The sequence below is a fragment of the Arctopsyche grandis genome, chromosome 2 (assembly GCF_051622035.1).
Source record: "Arctopsyche grandis isolate Sample6627 chromosome 2, ASM5162203v2, whole genome shotgun sequence".
Lineage (NCBI taxonomy): Eukaryota > Metazoa > Arthropoda > Insecta > Trichoptera > Hydropsychidae > Arctopsyche > Arctopsyche grandis.
In genome coordinates this window covers 24,111,999-24,136,195 of record NC_135356.1, presented here as the reverse complement: position 1 = coordinate 24,136,195, position 24,197 = coordinate 24,111,999, and the positions used below count along the sequence as shown (strand labels likewise).

General features: G+C 30.6%; 1 protein-coding gene across 2 annotated transcripts; it reads right to left on the bottom strand.

The window, feature by feature from the left end:
- Window positions 1-1,133: 1,133 nt before the first annotated feature.
- Window positions 1,134-23,398, bottom strand: LOC143922475 (uncharacterized). Of its 2 annotated transcripts, none has more exons than XM_077445725.1 (8): window positions 23,259-23,398; window positions 9,429-9,714; window positions 6,937-7,147; window positions 5,674-6,030; window positions 5,206-5,391; window positions 4,983-5,104; window positions 3,782-3,949; window positions 1,134-3,130 (listed from the first exon to the last, which is right to left on the bottom strand). In XM_077445725.1, exons 2-8 carry the CDS (start codon window positions 9,681-9,683, stop codon window positions 2,669-2,671), a joined length of 1,761 nt encoding a protein of 586 aa, XP_077301851.1. In that variant the 5' UTR covers window positions 9,684-9,714; window positions 23,259-23,398; the 3' UTR covers window positions 1,134-2,668. The 2 variants fall into 2 exon arrangements, with proteins under 2 accessions (XP_077301851.1, XP_077301852.1); XM_077445726.1 differs by having other exon boundaries at window positions 1,615-3,130; window positions 23,149-23,319.
- Window positions 23,399-24,197: the final 799 nt, after the last annotated feature.

Below are 24,197 nucleotides of genomic sequence, written 5' to 3'. Positions count from 1 at the left end.
TTTTTATTTTAAATCATTTTGACGCACTCTATTTTTATATGTTTTTGTTTTGAAAGTATTGCTAAATTCAATAGCATTATTGCTGATTTCTATTGCTTTCAATTATTTACTGACTGTACAATAAAAAAATCTGGTATGAAATGACTTTATCCATAAAATCAATAGCCTTATACATCTTTGTAAAAATTATTGCTCTATTTCTACGGATAAAAATTGGAAGGTGCTATTTTCCTGCGATAGAAATTGATCAAAATCTTTCAATAAAAACCCAAAATATTTTTACGAAAGAATCTGATCTGAATCCTGATAATTAACACACACGTTTTCTTAAAAAAACTAAAGTTATTATCACAAAAAGTTGAATAATTAGTTGATCGTATTTGTTTCCATAGCGTTGTCTTGGAAATAACAATATCTTGTCTTAAACGTCTTTAGAAATATTTAATAAAAAAAATAGAAAATCCATATTGGGCTCATCGTTTTATTTTCATATCATAAATATTGAATGTAGTACAATTTAAAGTTACCTGCTTTATTTTTATTCTCAAAATTACTACCCATTTTTTATTTTATAATATTGGGACAGTGTTGATATTATTTCTGTTATATTTTTACTTTTTTGATTGAGGTTTGTGAAACTAATAACAAAGGTTGTGGGTTGGTTTTATATCTTTTTACTTGATAAATTAAAAAAAATATTATATGCTTATATGTATTTATATAATCATCATGAGAAAGAAATGAAATACGAAAATGACAAAGGTAATTACATTTACATATTGAAGATTATTCCAATTTAGGATAAAATGTGATTTTCATCTCAGTGAGTAATTTTCTGGTAATAGTTTTTATTTAAAAATATATTAAGTTTATATATATTTACAAATATATAATAGAAGTATCAATACAAAATTAAATTATAATATGTATTGTGAATATCAAACTTTAAAACACTTCTATGTATACATTAGATAAATCACGCAAAATATACAGGTATGTACATACATGTGTACATATGTACATATTTGGAGGATGGTTAAACAGGGGGTTTGATATAGGGGTTCATTGTTTCAGTTTACGGGGTTCATCTAAAAGGATGCATAATTCCAATGGAACAAAAATTCACACTACTATCATTGAAATAATATATTTTTAAAAACAAAAACAATAAAAAATAAAAATAAGAATGAATGCAAAAATACATCAAGTATGTACAAAACATCAAAATATAATATATACATATATATGTATATGGGTATACACATTCTATATCACTTTACCTCGATACCAATTTTATTATATTTTTAATAATAATATCTAACAATCCCACTTGAACTTACATACAATTCATACAAATAAACGTGTATTATAACATTTGAATTAAATTTTATTATAAATATTTTTTTCATTATTTCCAAAAATCAAGTGTAAATGTATTAAAATGATCCCTCAATTTATAAGATAAATTGGAATAACTCACTTAGTATTAACTGTGTATTATTTTCCTCAGTGAGTATGACATTCCAGTTATAAAAAAAATTGAATTGGTTCTATGTATGTATTCAATAAACTTAACGACTTACGGACCCAAATTAAAGTTTATTTTTTTTTATTACTAATAATGAATGTCTTATAGTGGGATAATAATTATAGATTAAGACTTAAAATCAAATTCATATACCTTAGAAGCTTTTTGTGCAGCCCGCAAGCAAATTTGAAATCGCAAGAATATTTATAAAAACCATAAGGATAAATAAAAACTGCAGTAAACTTATAAAATATCTGAAAAAAGTGGAATCTGGCTTTGCCCGGTTTTCTTAGTGCTTAGAGTGTTTTTTTAATATTAAAATATCAGAAACTAAAATATTCCCCTTATTCAATATATATAATATTTAACGACAAAAACATGCTCCAAAAGTGAATTTTGTCGAATATTCTTAAATATAATACAAATTGAGATGTTATTTATTTTTATTTACTAAAAAATTTAAAATTGCAACGCAAAGGAAATTTCAAAAAATAAATCTCGTTTTGAATAAAAAAGTAAAAACTAAAAAAAGTAGTAAAAGGCTTCAACCACAAAACCTATGATCACAACATATAATCTAGAATCACCCTAATATTGGAATATCCCATAAGATTTTTTGGATTAATTAAAAAATTTAGAGGAATATTTTGACGATAGTCGCAAAATTCAATACTAAATTAGCGTAATAATATACTTGATCAAAAATCTAAATGTACAGAATCAGACAGTGTGATTCGCTAAATGGGTCGAGTTAGAAATGAGAAAAATTAAACAGTTAAGATTAATTCAATCTGTAATAATGAAATTAAATGAAAAAAAATAGGTGAAATCTAAAAGATAAGCAAGATTAATAAACTGTTACAATTTAAATTATTATTTTGATTTTATTGTTGTTTCTTTTCCTTTTTTGTTCCTAGATAATCATAATTAGACTCACGCAATCATAATAATGCCAATTAGAGTCTACACAATATTATATAAAATATGCAGAATCTATTTAATTTTATTTACTAAAAGTAACGAGTGAATTAATAAAATTATGAATGATAAGTGACATCATCTTATTGAGGTGATATATTATCATATTTGTCACATCAAAAGATGGATTTTGCTAATATAACCTCCGCCTCAACTTCCTTACTATGTAAACCTTGCCTTAACTTCCCTCCTCAATATTTTTCCAGCTGCACTTTTGGGGATGGATTCCACGAACATCAATTCACCGAGTTTTTTATAGCTGGCCACTTTCGACTCTACAAATTCCATTATGCTCTCCGCTGTTGGCGATTTGCCTTTTTTCTTGACGACGAAAGCTTTCGGGACTTCTCCGTGATATTGATGCGGAATGCCGATCACTGCTGCATCTGAGAGCTCCGGGTGTGTTCTCAAGATGGCTTCCAATTCAGCAGGAGCCACCTGATAGCCTTTGACTTTGATCAGTTCTTTCAGTCTGTCTGTTATATAAAAAGCGTCGTTTTCGTCATAGTACGCCATATCTCCGGTTCTCATCCAACCACCGGGTCTAAATATATCTTCGTTCGCCTTGGGATTCTCGTAATATCCTTTCATTATTTGAGGGCCTCGCACCCAAAGTTCACCTACCTGTAATTATAATAAGAATGCTTATTTTATTTTTATTATATACATATATACCAGGAAGGCCAAACAGGTAAACCCCAATGCGCCTTCCTGGCCACTTACAAACAATGCAGCATTTTTATTACACAAGTCGCTGAATATCGAGACATCTATGAATTTTAACTTGTACGTCAATTTTATTGTACATTAAACATACTCAAATGGTGGTGACATAGTAGGTAGGAAGGTTTTTAGCCAAATTTTAATCAAGGAACTGTTTCAAAAATGAAATCAGAAAAATTGGTAAACTCTGATAGGAAACGATCGACCTGGAGTCACAAATATCCGAGTCTGACCAGCAGCATTACAGATATACTCAGAATAAATTCTTTTCAATTGAGGTCAACTCACGGGATCAAACCCGGCGCCTTTATAAATTTAGGGGGTACACAATGGTGTTACTAATTTCTTTAATGAAACGTAAAGGAGGTATGTAAAAATGGACCACCTTCAAAATATTCTTTCAATTCTAGTTATTATTAAAAAAGAGTAGTTTTTTTTCAAACATAAAACAATAAGAGTGGAATTCGGTGTTCTTTACGTATGTATATAAAACTTTTAAATGTGAGATATATGGATATTATTGAAAAATGTATTCGAAATTAAATCCAATACCTTATTAGGTCCTAGCACATTGTTTTCATCTTCCAAATCAACAATTTTAGCATCTGTATTTGGCGTTGGACTTCCTACTGATGCATAGTTGACAGTGCCTCTCTCTTGCATAAGCACAACGGGAGATGTTTCTGTCATTCCATAGCCTTGCATGAATGCTACATTAGTCTGAAATATAATAATATGGTAGTTTTTTACTTTATCTATGTATGTATGTAGTTTTCAAATGTGCTGTTCCAGATAAGTCATTTGATAATATAGATATGTACTTATGTACAATATATGGATCTACCACACGGGCCCGAATGTGAAACGCCCGAAAACGCAAATATCGGAAGGCAAAGATCGAAAATCGAAAGATCTTAAGTCGAAAGATAAAAAAAGAGTGCATGGTAAACGGTACATACTCACTTAATTTGCGCGAGCAGGATACAACAGGAACAAGAGGAACAGGCTTTTCCTCCTGTATTCTGCGCGCGCACATTAATATGGGAGGAAAAGCCTGTTCCTCTTGTTCTTGTTGTATCCTGCTCGCGCAAATTAAGTGAGTATGTACCGTTTACCATGCACCCTTTTTTTTGATCTTTCGATTTACGATCTTTGCCTTCCGATAATTGCGTTTTCGGGCGTTTCACATTCGGGCTAGTGACGGAGACCGACAATATACATACATAAGTATGTACTTATGCAGGGGCGGCTCGTGATTTTTAAAACAGTTACATATTTATTTTTTTCAAGGAAGTTTTATGCAAGGAAGATGACTTTTTTAAACAAATTATCGACGTCGTTCATTGTGTTCAAAAAAAGGAAAAATATGATTAATAAAAAATATTTAATGATAATAAAAATGAAGACTTGATTATGATTGGATATTAAACAAACCTTGCAAAATATGTTTGAAATGTCGAAAAACGCTGACGGTGTCGTGCATTTTCGAATATAAACGACCAGGGCACACTTATTCTGCCCCAAAGAGAGCTTTACACAGCGAACTAAAAGCGACCTTCTGAATACGGCAATACGGCTCTTTTCTCTTTACCTCCACTGACCTTGACATTGAATCTTGACTATCAATTAATTGAATTGAATCACCGAAAATATACTTTTTGATTGGGAGAAGTGTGTGTGGGGCACTGCCACAGTTGCCCTTTAAGACGAGCCGCCACTGTTTCTACATATTTGTACACACATGCATACTTACTCTAGTTTTTTTCAAAAATCGAGCAACATCAGACGCTGCCAGTGGTGCTGCTCCAGACATTATCGTCTTGATTGGATCCAAGTGCTCATGAGTAACATTTCGATGGGAACTCAAGAAGAGAACTGCAATTGTAACATTTTGTATTATATTTACATATACTTCAATGTTCTTCGCAAGCGTGAGCAAGCTAATATGTATATATTTTTAGATATAATATATTCACCGATTGGAGGGACTACAAACAATACATTTCCTTTGTATTTAGCTTGAGCATTCAGAAAGGTATCCGGAGAGAATTTAGGCAAAGTGACAACTTTAACTCCCATTGAAAGTTTGCTCAAAAGTGTCACAACTAATCCATAAATATGAAAGAATGGTAGTACACACAACGATACGTCTTGATATGTATCTGTAATTATAAAAGTGTTTCAATAGTTTTTAAAATATGCATTATATGTATATACATACGTTATATATATATACATTTTTTAATTTTTATTTGAAACTAAAACCTTTTTCATTGGAACAGAATTAAACAATATTGAAGAATTGGTTAAAATATAAGAATTAACCAATGCCAAATATTTAATAAAATTTTAGCATATTCATAGAAAATGATCACTGATTATTTTTACAAGGCTATTCTTAGTTTCATTATTGGAACTTATGTAAATGTATTATACTCAATTACCTGTTGTTGGATGCACTATGGTAATTTTTCCAGATTGCATTTGCATACAATTGGCTATGATATTTTTATTGGTTAATTCTACACCTTTGGGTAAGCCTGTAGTTCCACTTGAGTATGGTAGAAAAACTGTATCGTTTATGGTTCTTTTGATGTTCCTCAAGCAGTCTGTATCTTCGTTGAAATTTTCAACAAATTCAGCAAACTTTATCGCACCCTCTGGCAAATCGTCTGAATCGATTAAAATTATGGTAATGGACTGTTTTAATTCCTCTATTGCTTTTTTAACTTCGGGATAGCATTCCTTCGTCGTCACAATTGCTTTAGCTTTAGAATTCTTCAACTGACGGCTCACTTCCTCTACAATATAAGAGTAAATATGTACATTTAGTTGGGTGGGACGGAAACAATTAGACGATTAGTATTTTGAAGATGAACATATTAATTAAAAAGAAAATATTCACTAGATAATGAAAACCAAACTGCATACTATAAGATTATGCTACAAAATCAATTTTTGAAGATGATCAGACATCAAGCGAACCTTATTTGTAACGAGCTACATTGTACATATATATAAATACACAATTATATCTAGAAAAACGACAATCGCTGGAAATAAAAACTCCTATGGACAGAGGAGGTTTATGTTTGGAGCGTGTCCCAATCTATGGAAACTCGGTTTGAGTTTTTGAAACCACCTTTATTTATGTTCAGTAAACAAGTAATTGGATGTAGCTTGAGGTATGTAGTTGCTCGACTTCGGAGGAGTGGGCTGGCTGAACTCCAGAGGTTCATTGGCTGTCTGGCGCTGGTGCACTAGTTTATATCCTGATCAGTTATGGAATGCGTAACTGTGTGATGATCATACTTTCGGCTTCGCGATCATTTATATGAAGCGAGTCAAATTATGTCTTTTTCCTTGCATGAGGGAAGATATTTCAGGTGAGGAAGCTGGTACAAGAAAGCGATATTCCAATCGTGCGGCTTGTGTTTTATGGGGATAAATTGGTAATACATATATAGATCACCGACCTCGATTCGGGATCGTACAAGTTGTGCTATATTCTTACACTCCCCTTCCCGATCAACCTTCCTTGTTGCAGTTATAAACGCACACTCTTTATTTTCCATACATACGTCAGTTTGTCAAAAACTTTTTTTCGATAAATATTTACTGTTCAATTAAAATTCAAAGTCACTGACGGTCTAATTACAAGTACTATCTATTACTAGAAGTATAAAAAAAAAACATTGTAGTTATACCCGATTTATAAATTGGATTAACCGTAGTCACAATACAACCAGCATGAAGGGAACCAAGAGCAGCAAGCGGAAACTCTGGACAATTTGGTAACATTACAGCCACGCAGTCGTCTTCACGAAGTTTCAACTTGTTCCTTAGACTGGCAGCAAAAGTCGTGCTCATTTTGTGGGCTTGAGCGTATGTATAGCCTCGTCCTGTAATACCGCATACCTTTAACACAAACATAATCAATTATATATTATTTATTTTTCATTAGTTAATTTAAAACCAGCAACCCGTGTATCGATAAATCGATAACACTGTTCGACAAATGACGACTTTTTTTTTATAATTAGCTTACCTCGGTAAAATAAACGAATTTTTGGTATAAATCCACAAGAATAGTCGAAATATGATTTTTCTAAGTGGAATTTTATTTAATTCTCATATAAAGTCAATTTAATATATTAACCCTATTAATTCAATTCAGATTCGTGTAAATATGAGTAAATACTAGTACGAGCTTTTAGCTTGAAATTTTACCGATTGAAAATTCAGCACACTTTCAATAAGCGCTTTTAAACGAAAACAAAAAATAGCATGGCCAGAAAACTATCCCAATAAACATGCTTCAATAGAAAAATCTCAATATAAAATAGTATTAACAGTGGGAAAAAATCCCAAGTGAAAATACGTACTTTTGACTTTTCATTTGAACTGGACGACTACTTAGAGAGATTTGAAAGCTGAAAAGTACTACAAATGAAAGATAAAATACCCGACTATAGATTCCAATATTCATTTTGAACAGAAAATTGACAGATTTTGAGACATCGACCGAACAACACCAAGATATAGAAAAATCGCGCGATTTAAAAAACACATATCTCCAAATCTCGAGCCAATCAACATTTTTATCACCATTTTTTATTCACTTGGCATAGATCTATAAGAAAAGTCATATATCATCTCTGAACCATTTTTCGTGTCGAACAGTGTAATATGTATATAGATCACCGACCTTGATTCGGGATCGTACAAGTTGTGCTATATTCCTACAATACCCTTGACGATCAACCTTCCTTGTTGCAGTTATAAACGCCAATTTGGGGTTTATAACTCATAAAAGGGGTTATAAACCTCACATGTTATAAAATTTGGAATGAAAAGCCTATATATTGATGGATGGACAATTTTTTCTCCATTGTTGAGGTAGAAAAAAAAATTAATTGTTTAAATTTTTTTGTATTTTTTTGCATAAAATATATAATTAATAAAATAAAACAAAGAGATAGCAAAAAATTAAAAATATTCATTAAAATATATTTGATTTCCAAAATGTGCCGTTTTATTATAAAATGTGAAATATCCTCCCTTCTGAAAATGTCCCATATTCGTATTTTCTAAATCTGGCCACCCTATCAGTAAGTAAATTGCATGCAAATGTAATAAAGGCCGTTAATTTAATGGTCAACAAAACAACAAATTATTCAGTTATACTAAAGAAACTTTAATAAAGGAGGTTTGTAAAAAGATGAACCATTGTTTTGTAAAATTTGGCATCAGAAATTACAAATGATTACATACAGAAATTAAAAAATATATAATATTAGTTCAATTTAACAACATTAAATAAACTTAGTTACTACATATAAAACTTTTAACTTTTCTCAAATACTGAAAGTTGTTTAATTTTTTTGAACTTTATACTCTATTAGACATTTTGTAATTTATACTGTATTGATTGTGTCACCTAGTGATAGAGTAAAATTTCTGATATCAAATTCAATCACAAAGTCGATTTTGCTAAAATTTTATCTTCTTATCATTTCAACCAAGATTACCGAAATAAAAAAAAATCAGATGTTTTTGAAAAGTGACCAATGACGACATTGAAACAAAAATCAGCCATGTACAAATGACACCTTCCTTATTATTGCATACATAAGTATGTGCATTTACATATTATTTATGCTTATGTAATTCGTTGAATCTGTTTTGAATTTTCGATTGAATTTCATTTACATTATTAAATGTTCTCTCTACACTACCAACAGATAACCAGACAAGTAAACAGCAAAATTAATATGTATTTACATAAGTATGTAGTGAATATGTACATAAGTACTTCTTAAAAATAGCACTCTAATGTCTAAATCAGCAATTGATAACCTTAATGTAATGGAGAAACATCATTTTTGAATTCTTGAATTCTTCAACCTGATTATCAGGTTTATAAAAACTATTAAAATTAATTGCAATAAAAATTTGAGAATTTAAATTCATACTCTTTAAAACAAATTTGCATGAATATATATCTATAAATATATATATATATATATATATATATATATATATATATATATATATATATATCTATATATATATATATATATATATATATATATATATATATATATATATATATATATATATATATATATATATATATATATATATATACATATATGTACATATATCTACTCAATTTAATGAATATTTTTGGTCTTACCACAGCTGTTTTATCGGCCCATCTATCAAGATCTTTCCATATGAAATCGGTGATTGTACAGTTGGGCAATACGATATCAGGATAATTAGATGCCACCACATTTTTCTCTGTCGGGTGATGGAACTGCCTGGTGAATACATTTATAAATTTTGACTTCTTCTGTAATATACTACTGCCACAGCACTGTAATCCATAGTGTCTAATGAGGACGACCCTTGTCAAAGCCCTCGCCGTGGACATCACCGGTTTGATCATTTCCAGGCCGATGATCTATCCAGAATATTTACTACAAGAACAAAACATAAAGACTTATATTTATAAATAAAAACATATAATAAAATTGTACAAACAGGATGGCGATTAAATTTTGACAATCGCTTACATACATTTGCATTACGCTTGAAATGACATATTTAACAATATTTGAAAAATAGTACATCGCTATCTGCAATAATAAATCATTCGCTTTGATATCGCCAATATTAAAAAAAAATATATATGTGTATATGTTTATATGAAACCACACAAATAGAGATTTATTGTTATATATTGAAGGGGTGGGAGAAAGTGGAGATTTATTATTAATCCAAATGCTATTTTGCATAATACATATGTACATAAATTGTTCTATAGTATTTACATTATAAAGTAAAAACGCTTTTATACGTATCATATATTATACATATATATAATATCGCTATTCTGTATATGACTGTGTGTCTGTGTATCATCGATATCGCTCGCCGTAATATAATAGTCATTTCGATTCCACATACATATGGGTTGTGGCTATTTGCAGGTACTGTATCTGCGAATTATTGGCTATTTGCAGGTACTATATCTGCGACAGGCGCAAAGCCTTCTGCGCATGCGCGTGAACTTATAATTCGATTATAATTTCTTACATTTAATGTATGCTAGACTCGCACGTTATTATAATAGATTTATATCATTTAGCTAGTTCGCGGCTTGTACTTGTATGTAGGTATTATACGTTGTATATTATCATAATTTTCTAACAATTAATAATATTAACTAATTTGGATTATATTTTTTACTCTGCGTCACTTTACGAGTTCGAACTAGATTTTAAGAGGTTTAAAACAAAATTTAAACAGTAAACACGCTGACAGTGACAGTTCACGCCCATGCGCAGAAGGCTTTGCGCCTGTCGCAGATATAGTACCTGCAAATAGCCAATAATTCACAGATAAAGTACCTGCAAATAGCCAATAATTCGCAGATATAGTACTTGCAAATAGCCACAACCCATAAATATGTATGTACGTCACAGCTGAAATACGTCACAGCCATTAAAATGTACGAATATAATAACGAAAGAAAAAAAATTCAATATATACTGTTTCCTACCAATGTTTCCTCTACGGAAATAAGTCTCTGAGCATTTAGCGCCATCTATTAAAAATTTATTTAATTAATTAACTTTTCTATTGGTGTTTTTTATCGTTTATATGTAGGTAGGTAGGTAGTTTTACCATTTTTTTCATATTAAACAATTAAATATAAATATATTTAAAAGGTATTTGAAGAAAATACGATCGCATGTTGATCGAACATAGGACCGACACATTTCTTTTAATTTTTTATTTATTTAATAATTTGCATGTCATAACTCACGCGATGATATTTCATCGGGCACAACACTAGTAATTAATAAACAAGGTACCAAGTAGAATGTTGTGATAATATAAACTGTGTAATCAATCTACAATAATTAAAATTAACGTCATTGTCTTATATACTAGCATGTTTTTATGTCCTTGTGTAATAAATCTTTTTCTTTACTTTGTATTAAACGCAATCCAAATGCTAATACGATAAAAGTTGAATTGTCTCATTACATATTACGTAAAACTATAGTCTGATTGTTGTCGTAAGTGGAATCATTGGACTTGATTTTGCCTGAAAACAAGTTAGCCACTTCTAATTTAAATTGGGTGTGGATCGATTTCAGTTAGCTTAGCCCACTTTTAAACGAAATAATCGAGTCATTCCTAGCATTTAATAAAGACACTTGTATGTACATACATATGTAAAAAAAACTTGGAAATACAAACAAACGTAATAATTGTATTATATTTGTAAAATCGAATAAAATATACAATTAAATAGAATATAAACATTTTAAATAACAATTACAACATAAAAGATGTACATATGTAAACAAAGTAACAACTTCAATTAACACGTTCAACCCGGCGTTTACCACCGGTGGCCACGCGGATAGTTCTATAGCAGACTATAATTTTACGGTTCCACTTCATTGAGCACCCCAACACTAAAATTCCTATAAAATTCTAAAGATTTAGGGACAACTCATTATATAAAGTGATTTAATGCCGTCACGCGTAATTGGGTGCCGATACGCGTGACAGTGCCGCCACATGGGCAAATGTATGAAATCATGCGCCGGGCTGAATGTGTTAAATACTATATTAATGAAATACATATAAGGAAAAGAGATTTCGGAATATAAAATTTTATATACCACTACTTTAACAGTGCGTTTAAAATTTTTAAATATAAAATATGGGCAAAACATGTGTATTTTTTTTCAGTTTTGTGATGTATGCATGTATGATGGGGTTTTAAAAATATCACAAATCTATATAATGTATCCTTCCTGGAAAAAACTATACATAAAAATACATAGTAAGTTTTACGAAATAATATTTTTTCAATTGAACGTATAACTTTCAGGTATTTCACGTTTTTCTGCTAATGCATCCAGTATATCTAATGTGACCATTTATTTTTGTCCTCAAAACGGGACATCTACCAATTTTTACATAGTAGTAGAGGTCGGAATCTGAAGGGGCCGGAAACGTGCCGCCTATTGTTCAATTGTTGTAAATGGTTTGTAAAAAAGGTTCGGCAAACCTTTAACAATGCATTTTCAATCTTTGAACAATAAACAGCCCCTTCAGATTCCGGGCTCTACGTAGTAGTATGTGTATTCAAGAAAACGCGTATTTTTTCGTCGTTTTTATTTATTAACAAAAATAACAGGAATGTTGATAAAGAAAATAAAAGAAAAGGAATGAATAATATAAATATAAAAAAATTATGTTGTTTTATATTTTTCTGAAGAACAAATTTTCTTAAGTATTACTGGGTTTGCTATTTAATAAGAATGAAATTCTTGGCAGGATTTCTTAAAATTGATTTTAATTAACAACATCGTTTAAGAACTGCGACTTGAAATTGCGTTATTTCGGTCGTCCACAACTTGTTCATCTGTGAAAAGACTCTTTCTACGGATGCATTAGTTCCGCGCAGGCATAAAATGTATTCAATAATTATACGATATATGTATAAATATAATAATTCAATAAATATACTCTCTTTTTGAAAACGGGACATTTCAACGTCCCGAAGCTGCGCTTGGGGACAACGGGATAGGCTACCTAAAAACGGGACGGTCCCGTTCAAAACGGGACGTATGGTCACTTTAAGTATATCCAATTAATATTTTAAATCATAAATTGTAGATTATTTTTCGCTGAGATTCAAATCTTTTCATTCCCATGTATTATATAATAAAAAAAATAAATTCGATTATGGCGAATTGAAAATCTAAGTATCTTATCTAGAATACAACGCATACATTCAGTGTATTTGTATTACCATAGAGACCAGTCATTCTTAAATATCACAAGAAATATGTTTCAAATAAATAATTTAAGTATTGATTGAATTTGATTTAGTTTCCTGTGCACTGACCGATCGATCTAATGCTCATACATACATAAATATGTGTGTAAAATTTTTTTTTCAAATTTATTTATATATCTACCGTTCAATGTATCCCCAGGATATCTATCGCAACAATATTTTATTTCTTTATGAAATACAATGGAATATTTTCAATAAATGTCAAAACGTCATATGTACACACATACAGATAATGAAACGCTACTTACTATTCGTCCAATAGTGAAAGTCTGACCATTATTTTGTATAATCTTTCGAAACTGAATTTACTTTATCGTAATTTTCATCAAAACACGTTTGATTATTTGCAGTATATTATCATGTGACGAGACGTGACGAGCCAGAATGTTAAATTACAGAAAACACAAATATCGGAAGGCAAAGATCGAAAATTGAAAGATCTTAAGTCGTACATACTCACTTAATTTGCGCGAGCAGGGTACAACAGGAACAAGAGGAGCAGGCTTTTCCTCCCGTATTCTGCGCGCGCACATTAATACGGGAGGAAGAGCCTGTTCCTCTTGTTCCTGTTCTATCCTGCTTGCGCAAATTAAGTGAGTATGTACCGTTTACCATGTACCCTTTTTTTTTTGATATTTCGACTCAAGATCTTTCGATTTTTGATCTTTGCCTTCCAATATTTGCGTTTTCTGTAATTTAACATTCCGGCTCGTCACGGAGACCGATTATAATGTGCATATGTACATATGTATAAGGAAAGGCAATACAGTGTATTCTTATATATAAAATGTATTTTGAATACATTAGAGGTCATCACTATGTAAATGCGAATAAAATCATTGGAAAATCATATTTCAAAGTATTTTAATACATTTAATTTTGGCACTACACTTAGCCATAGGTCAAGCGAACAAATTTAATATCAAGAAGAAATGGTAGAAACTCGTTTATTTAGTTCGAAGTGAATTCTATAGAGCAGGGGCTCCCAACCTCTTGCCCACAGGCGCCATGGCACTCTCTGACTGATTTTTTCCATTTTAATTTTATTTAACGAGTTTCTAAAATACTTATTTAATAATTATGTAATTCGAACTGATTTGTCAGCATAATTCGACATGTTTATGTTGTCAATACTGCACTGGGTACTCAATCGTAGAGCACTAGATGGGGGGGAGCAAGACAGCAATATTAATTATGACCTCTCATTTTTATCTTCTCTTCGTTTGAGATTGTGATTGTGATTGCGATTGCCGCGTCAATCGTATCAGATTTGGTTGGTGGATTTTGGTTTTATCACAGATATCATGGAAAAATTGAATTCTTTAAACTTGGGAACTAGAGGGAAAAGACAAACATGTGGCTAAAATGATTGGTTTTGTTTCTCGTGCATTTCCCAAATATTATACGAAGGAAATGGCAGGCGACAGTGAATTCAACGTGCCATTATTGGTTAAACACCTTCGAGTCCTTCAAGAACAGTTTGGAAAGAGATTTCAGCAGTTTACTTTAATCAAGCCAATGGTCCATAAGGATTGTAAATAGGTTTTTGAGCTCTTTTTCCTATTATGCTTTAGATTAACATTAGAATAATATAATACTGTGATTACTAACCAAATTAAATTAAATTGTAAAATAGAAAATGATCAGTAGATCAGTAGCTATTAAAATAGATATAAGATGTATTGTGAACATAATTTCGTAATAATAAAAAGCATTTAAAAATCAAAAAAAAAATCAAGCCAATGGTCTCCTTTTTTATCAATCCTTTTTTACTTGCCAAATAGTTATAATGGAAATAATGGAAACATTGCAGAGCTTGTTTAAGTAAGGACAGAACTGGAGCTAGAGATTTTGGATCTTCAGTTTATGCTATTATCCTTTATATAAGATAAGGACTTCTGAAAGTTTCCAGTCTTAAATAAGGAGCATACAAGATAAAATCATTTTTCGTTTCCACATACCTTTGCGAATCATTGTTTTCAAACATTAATTTAATAAAATCAAAATATACATACATATGTATGTAGTTCTCAACTCACAGATGTGCATTTTATGATTGTTTACTAACAGGAATATCATCATACTCTCCTAATTATGAGGCACTGGCCAATGAAATTCAATGCCAAAGATCACACTAACTTTGAGATTGATATTATAATTTTTATATAACGTTTACTTTTTATTACAAGGTTTTTATATGTTTCACTTCGATAATGGTACAGGCAATATTGCTACATTTATATATAAAAATAAATACGTTTATATATAAAAAACATATTCTAAAATCATACCTATAGTATCTGAAGGTATGATCTTAAAGTCGATCTTAAAGTGATTTTGAATTTAGTCGACGACTTAGATCGTCGACTTTAAAGAGTCTATAATATAAATATTAAGTGTATAAAATGTATTAGAAGAACTTTAAATTGTAACAATTAGAAGAATTTTAAATAAGTCTTTGTAAATTTTTCCTATTGTGCTACACACTATCATTAAAATTAGATAATACTAAAATAAATCATTTGTAAAATAGAAAATGATCACTAGATCAGAAACTAAATTACCAATATAATAGACCTAAGATGAATTATGAACTAGAACTAGAACTAGATAACTACCACTGAGGATTTCTAGTTTTGTAAAGGTGTGTTTAGACTCTCTAATATATCTTGCCACAAAATAAGTCTATTTATGGATGTATTTTTCCAAAACCAGTTCGATCTTCTTCATTGTTGTTAAAATGTAATGCTCACAGTCTAAATGCCAAGCCACTATCTAAATGCCAAGCCACAATCTAAATGCCAAGCCACAATCTAAAATACTAAGCATTTATGGATTTTCATCGAGGAATTCTGCTATGGTTATAAATTTAGCAATTCCGGTGTAAACCAGTCTTTATAAACATTTACACGGATTACACGACCCATGTTCAATGCATTTTTTAATGCTATCCGGAAAGGCTTAGCGGGTAGTGTTCTTGTTTATTTTTTACATACTCAAAAAACAACGCCTATCGGCGTATTTCAGGCTCATGGACTTGAAAAAACGCCGATCAGCGTCGGTCAGCATTCAAAGGGTTAGTAATAAGTAGTCACCGGAGCCTGAGGGGGCCGTCTATTGTTCAAAGGTTGTAAATGCATTGTTAAAGGTTTGCCGAACAATGGATAGCACTGTGACTATCCTACCTCTAGTAATAAGTTTCTATTATAGTTGGACAGAAAATGGGTTCACTATTTTCAACCTTTTTTTTTTGCTCTCTAACTTTGTAAGACAATAGTAATTGTCAATAGTCAACCCTCTTTCCTGGGAAATAGAAACGCCACCGCCGAATACTAATAATTAGAGCACGGAATCTGAAGGGGCTGTTTATTGTTCAAAGATTGTAAATGCATTGTTAAATGTTTGCTGAACCTTTTTTACAAAGCATTTACAACGTCTGGCCCCTTCAGATTTCGACCTCTACTAATAATAAACAGAGATAGGCGCGAAATGCGCTGAAACGGGTTCCCATTGTTAATTTCTATTGTTGACCTTAACCTTTTTTTTGCCCTCTAGAGAGCCAAAAATAGGTTAACAATAGAAATTGACAAAAGAAACCCATTTATTTCGGGCTGGCGTATCCTAATAATAAGTAACTGATAATAAGTAACTATTTTCGATGAATGCTGGTCGTGTCGTGTCACGTCACGCCTTTTTGCATATGGTTTAACTGTTCTAAATATAATTTCAATGAATTAAAGGTATTTGATGGTGATGTTCACTACATGCACACATACGTATATATGTACATGTGCGAGTGCGAGTACAGATTAATTACACAATTTATTTACAATACTTTGTAGCAGTAAGTATATACGTAGACGATTTATAATATTGTGTGTACATTTGTAAAATCAAATTTCAAGAGGAAACCATAAATAATGTGCGGTGAGGTGGCTCATTATACTAATGTACATATGTAACATCAGATCTGTTTGCAAATGTCTCCGGTTATCGATGAATCGACCTTGATAATGTCACAACTGTCACACAACGTTTTGATAATGAATCGAGCGTGTGTCTGCAATAAATTGTTCAAATTTTATGGCATTGAAATGTTTCAATGTATTCATTCGAAATTATGTAGACGAAGTTCCTCTTGTAGCTGTTGGTCATTTTAATTGAAATAAGGACAACTTGATCTCGACGATAATTTAGAGAACTTTGACCCCCAGCAAGGTTCAATGTCGTCTCGAGGTTACATGAACGTACATATGTATATATACATATATACATTTCGTAATTGCGGACATCCAACGTGTAAATAAACGAAAAAACTATACGGAATTGAATCGTAAGCATAATCAACCAACAAATGATTTATTTTTTATGAAGAATAAGTATTTTTTTTTAATTTTGTATACAGTGGCGACCGGTTTTTTATATACAGTGGGGCACTGCCCAAAAAAGAAAAAAAATATATATTGTTCGTCAAAATTCAACAAATTTTTGTTTATCCCGCTCACCAGGCGGTGAGCAGAATTTGTGCGTAATTCACTTCGGTGCAGTCGATTATCTGCCGCGGTCCCGTGGTCGCCAGCTGCAGTTTGTCTGCTACTCTGGCACGTGCGAATGGTACTGTGTGTCAGTCGAAGCAGAGAAAAACGATACGTATTACCGTATACAGAAGGTTTCTTTTAGTTCGTCTCTTTAGGGCAAAATAAGCCAGCCCCGGTCGACTATTCTCTATATGATTCGAAAAATACACCACATCGTCAACGTTATCAACGTTTCACCTATATTTTGCAAGGTATTCTTAAATTTTTCAGTCACAATATGACAATTTTATCATTAAATATTTTTTATTAATCACATTTTTGCTTTTTCAATACACATAATGAACGAAGTCGATAATTTGTTAAAAAAAGACCTTACATAAAATGTTACCAAAAATATATTAAGTTCAATTTTTGGAAAAAAACTAAATATGTAGGGAGGGGGGGCTTTGGTCTTCCTCGTGCCCCACCTGTTTTTAAAATCACGAGTCGCCCCTAGTTATATATTAATATATATGTTACAGTTGAAGTATATTTTCAGTTGTAATATATTTTGATTAGTTGGGATATATTCCATCTAAGCTGGTACCAACCACCAGTTAGTGGTGTAGTGGGGCGGGAACGTGCTGGAACGACGTACTGCCACCTCAGATTCAAGCCGGAACGCGTTCCGGCATAAAAATTTTAACGCATTATGAAAATATTATAGCAAATATTAACGCATTATGGAATTCTAAAGCATTCGTAAAAACATCGGAGCTGTCAAAACTCAACTGTTATATGTATAACAATTGGCGCACATTGTTGAGGGTGTATTTGCGCTTGTGGAGATATAATTTACTAGTTGAATATATTTCTACAAGCGCATTTTATGTCATTCTAATATGATTGACATAAAACGCCAGCTGGAATATAATACAACTGAAAATACACTTTGACTGTAACATATAATATTTTATATATAGATAGATTGATGAATGGTTAATGATGAAATATGAAATATGAACAATTGAAAATGATTGACCATTTAGAAATGAGTCTCATGTATGTATGTATTATATATTTTCATAATAGATAAGGTACGATTTTATATGCCACTAATATTTGTATATGTACTTACATACATATATACTTAATTATCGGGAGAACTTTTTCCACTATTTATCATACTTTGCAAGATGTGGCATTAAAACGACTATCTATATACACATAACCATATATTGTAGTGGTCATTTATGCAAAAAAATCTATTTCCTAATAAGGTCATCTTCTATCATTACTCTCAATCATCGTAACCCCGTGATTATCATTTTGTCCATGTTCTGCAATGCGTGTCAACTCACTTGAACGTAATTTTGGGGTAATTGAAGTTTAATGATCGAGATCAGGGGTTCCAAAACTATGACCCGCATATCACTTTTTGTATGGCCTGAAAACTATAAAATTGTCAACCATAAACTACGGAAAGTTTCTAAAATATCAGAAAAAACCTTACCCAATCGGGTCCTCTAAGAACTTAAACTTTTGATTAAAAAATTTTCATTCAAATGTGAATAAAATTATTTTTTTCGACTTTTATTTAAAACTAGTGTTGTGCCCGATGAAATATCATCGCGTGAGTTGTGACATAAAAATTATTAAATAAAAAAAATTTAAATGTGTCGGTCCTGTGTTCGTTCCGCACGCGGTCGTATTTTTTTCAAATACTTATTTAAATATATTTATTTAATATTTATATTTAATTGTTTAATATGAAAAAAAATATATTATAATTACCTACCTACCCACATACATATAAACAATAACAACCATAGAAAAATTAATGAATTAAATAAAATTTTAATAGATGGCGCTCAATGCCTAGCGGAAACATTGGTAGCAAACAGTATATATAAAAGTATTTTTCTTTCGCTATTATATTCGTACATTTTGTTGGCAGTGTTTTAGCTGTGACATACATATGTATGTATGTCGAATCGAAACGACTATTATAGTACGGCGAGCGTTATCGCACATACACACACAGACAGAATAGCAATATTATACATATATATGATAGCTTAAAAATATCAAAGTTTTATCTTCCGAGCATAATTTATAAACAAATTAATTAGGTAGTATGAAGAAGTTAAAAAATATTAGGTAGTGTGAATATAATTCTGATAAATTATCATTTGAATGGATTAGTACATGAAAGAAATGTTCAAAAAACTTTTCAAATACAATATTAATTATGATTTTACATAATAACATTTATACAACAATGTGATTAAATGTATATCGGTACAATTGACATGTATATCGGTAGAATTAATAGCAAATAAATGTAATGTAATTATGTATAATTATGATTTTAATTGCAATTGCCTTTCAAGTCCAATGTTTTCCGTTTGCATGTAGATTCTAATGTTGTTTAATAGTCGGTATAAAACTACATTTTAAAATAAATTATCAAATGCGTAGATAAATACACTGTTTTCACTTTACAAAGGAGTACATTGTAAATATCTTATATATTGAGTAAATTTACAGACGCCTTTCTCGACTAGAAAAAGTATCACCTGTTACTTCATTAGTGTGAATCGTGATATAAAAACGTGATATAGATTCACTAGTGTGTATCGTGATATAAAAACAATGTACGTATGAAGTATATACAATGTACGTATATCAATAAAAAGAATATGAAATGATTGGGGATCAAAGTGGAATTAAATTTTTTACAAGGTGTTGTTTAAAGTCTAGATTAATTATTTATAATCTTTCGCTGTTTTGATAACCTACATTTATGTATGATATACGATTTGGGAATATGTACATATATGTGTTTCTGATAATCGAACGTATCCAGTTATTACTAGTATTATACATTTTTTTATCGACGAACACATCGAAATTTATGAATGTCTATTGCATATTTATTATACATGTTTTTTGACGTTTGAATTATAATATTTTTTGTCTTGATTGGTACGAAGTACAAGTGCATATGACAAAAAAACGTTCTTATTTCACGATTACTGGCCTGATTCGATTCGAAATCAGCGTTAATGCGATGTAAAGATTGCGATCAATTCAAGTAGTAATCGAGGTTTCAACTTGACATTATTTTTTTTAATGATCAATATGGTATATGCATATGTAGAAATAGTTCATCTTGCAAGCTAACCGATTTGGTACCACCATTTATTTACTTAATAGCTAGTGTTTAGTGGAATCAACGTTTCTTCATATGGGCAGTTACATATATTTAAAATTGTCGGAAATCCAATTTTCAGTTCCAAAAACACTATCTGATAGACTTAATTCGCAAATTGTTATCACTTCTTTTAATTCAATATGTCCCAAATCTCAGAAAAGCAGAATAAACGTATGACAGACCACCAGTGGTTTTAAATATTGATAAAACGCAAAACAATATATTTAATGTTTTGCGAAATGAAGAAAAGTGGACTTAGGGCGAAATCACACAGAGAAGAAAGGCGCTTCGTGAGCTTGGCTCCCCGCTGTGGGGGTTCTTCTACATTTTTTCAAATATGGGATGCACCGTTATCGATCACTGTCAAGCAAGGATAAAATTTTACAAAAAACACTCCAGCGGGTGATTTTGGGACGATGTATATATATATATATTTTTTTTTTATTTATTTTGATACTACATACCTACATATGTATATTACTAATCTAAGCGAGAATATATAATTGTACTGTTTTTGTAGATTGGATTTAAAATACAAATAAATATTATTTTTTAAATGATAAAAAAACAATTGATGTTTTTGCTTTCAGCCTACGTGTGTACATAAGAGCATTCATTTTAAACGGTTTCATTTATTAGATATTTAGAGCAATTAAAAGATAAACGCCGGAAACTCTTAATTGAATAGATTAAATGATCAGTAATCATTTATTTATATACGGTGCTTTCATCCCAGGACTCGCGTTAGTAAAAGAGTTTCATCTTTCTCACCAAAAATGTTACCATCTGGATTTTTACAATCGTCACTAACACACTTTCATTGAACACTTATTGTTATTTGATTCCTATTAGGGAGTACATTACCGGTAAACCGGTTTGGCCCGAAAAATAGCTCGGTATTTATACAGGAGAAAAAATATACAATTATGATAATAATGGTAGAACGGATTTACAAGGAAGATGTAGTTTATCTATCAGTTTCAGATTCTTTGCAATTTTTCATCTAAATGTTTGTTTTCAGTAAAATAAAGGCTTCAGTTAGCTATTAGAAATAAAACTGTAGTCAGTTTGGGAAAGGAACCTACCCAGAATAAAAATAATAAAAGGTTTTTGAGCTCTTTTTCCAATTATGCTGTAGATTAACATTATAATAATATAATACTATGATTACTAACCAAATTAAATTAAATTGTAAAATAGAAAATGATCAGTAGATCAGTAGCTATTAAAATGGATATAAGATGTATTGTGAACATAATTTCGTAATAATAAAAAGCATTTAAAAATCAAAAAATAGTAAATAAAATTTGAGAAAGGAAATGTCTTTTTTGATGGAATTAAATAAAATTGAAAAAATATTTGAAAAATTAGATTAAATCTATTGAACAATATATGTATGTGAATACATTATGTTTTCTTCGTTGTTATTTTCTTAAACGACGATTAAAAAATTTTTTTTTAGTCCTTAATAACATATTGATTTATAAAGAATTCATTCCCACTCATACCTTTTTTGGCAGTACATATACATATCTTAGTATATGACAAGTAGTTACAAAGAAAAATACAAAATACAAGAGATTGAAAAATCCGATAATTTACCGGTAATCCGAAAATTTGTATAAAAAAAATATCTGGTAAACGGAAATTAGGGTAAATTGGACACCTTAATTCATATATATTTAAAACTTGAACAATAGCATTAGTAAAATACGCCTTTGTAAGTTAAAAGCACTGAACTTACTACCTATGTATATATAAAAAGCAAGAAGAGCAAATTAAAAAAGCTTCATCTATTGATACTACGTATATACATACATATATACATATGCAGATAAAGTATAATACAATGAAGTCATTTTTTTATATTTTTATAATACAGTAAAATTCTCGTTATAAAACATTATATCGTTTTGTTACACTGAAAATTCCTTGTAGTTTAATTGGAAAAATTATTGAGTAATGTTGAAATTTTTCCATACATTTTCAATGAAAATAATTTTTAATTTTAAAATAAATGGTATTATGTATATGAATTAACGGTAATGACTTTTGGCGCTTGATTAGTGTTACTGAAAGCAATGTGTTAATATACATAATACTTTCTACTATTTCTCATTAGACAGCGAATAGTCGCGCAAGTACATATGTATGCGCATATGGGTACATGTTTTAATAAAACCTTGTAATAAAAAAATGGAACATTATTCCACGCTCACCTACCAGATCAGGTAGGCTTTACTTTCGCAAGATACATAAAATATATAATATAAAGCATGAGCATACATACATAAAGCCGGTGGAAATTTTGGAAGTACTTGAAAACAACACGTACTTTTAGAACGCCAAGAATGTATGCATATGAATACTTCGACAGATACAGTTGAGTGGCCAACTTACCGGTTTTGTTCGGTGTTGCGTTCGAACAACAACTCGTTTGATGGTCCGTAGACCACTGACTGTTGCCCAAAGTTCAACGCCAGTCTACTTTTGAAGCAGGGCTGCTCAATCAACCATTCCATAAAAGTACACACACACACACACACAAATCAAAATCTTATCAGTAGAGGTAGGACCGGAAGCGTGCCGTTTATTGTTCAATTGTTGTAAATGCTTTGTAAAAAAGGTTCGGCAAACCTTTAACAATGCATTTACAACATTTGAACAATAAGCGGTCCCCTCAGGGTCCGGGCTTTACTTATCAGTTAGTGAAAAAGTGTAAAGAAATTTCAGAGACTTTTTCTATGACCTCTTACATATAGTCAATATTTCTTATTTTTTTTAAACAGACCATTGTGGCATTACAGGAATTCCTAAAGCGCCACAATGGTCAAAAAATATAACACAAAAAAAAACAAAATAACAATTTAACATAAATTAACACATAACGAAAATAATATACTAATCAATTATACATAAAAAAATACATTTAAAAATAAACATAAATACACCCATACATAAACATAAAAAATAGCATTTAATAATAATAGATAACGTAAAAATATCAAATATAAAATAAAACATAAGGAATTCTTTGCACTTACAGCCAGTTCCATTAATAAGAAACAACTACAAATACAAAACATCCCTGTGAGGCCCAAATGGAAGAGAGTTAATCAAAATTTCACTCATAAATCACAATCAATCATGAAAACAATGATGAGCGCAGACTACCAGATAAATGGGTTAGAGCAGTGGTTCTCAAGTGCGGCCACTAGTGGATTTTACTGCGGCCACCAGCGACTTAAAAAACATTAAATACATTTTAAAAACTACAAAAAAGTAACTTAAAACTAATATTATAGAAACCATGCTCATCATTGACAAACTAAAATTATA

What these genes read in the sequence shown, in the direction of transcription:
- LOC143922475 (XM_077445725.1), bottom strand. Translation starts at nt 9,683, where the DNA reads ATGATCAAACCGGTGATGTCCACGGCGAGGGCTTTGACAAGGGTCGTC. An exon ending in TAATCCAATTTATAAATCGG is followed by an intron (nt 6,031 to 6,936) that starts GTATAACTACAA and finishes CTTATATTGTAG; the next exon opens with AGGAAGTGAGCCGTCAGTTG. An exon ending in ATGTGCTAGGACCTAATAAG is followed by an intron (nt 3,131 to 3,781) that starts GTATTGGATTTA and finishes TTATAATTACAG; the next exon opens with GTAGGTGAACTTTGGGTGCG.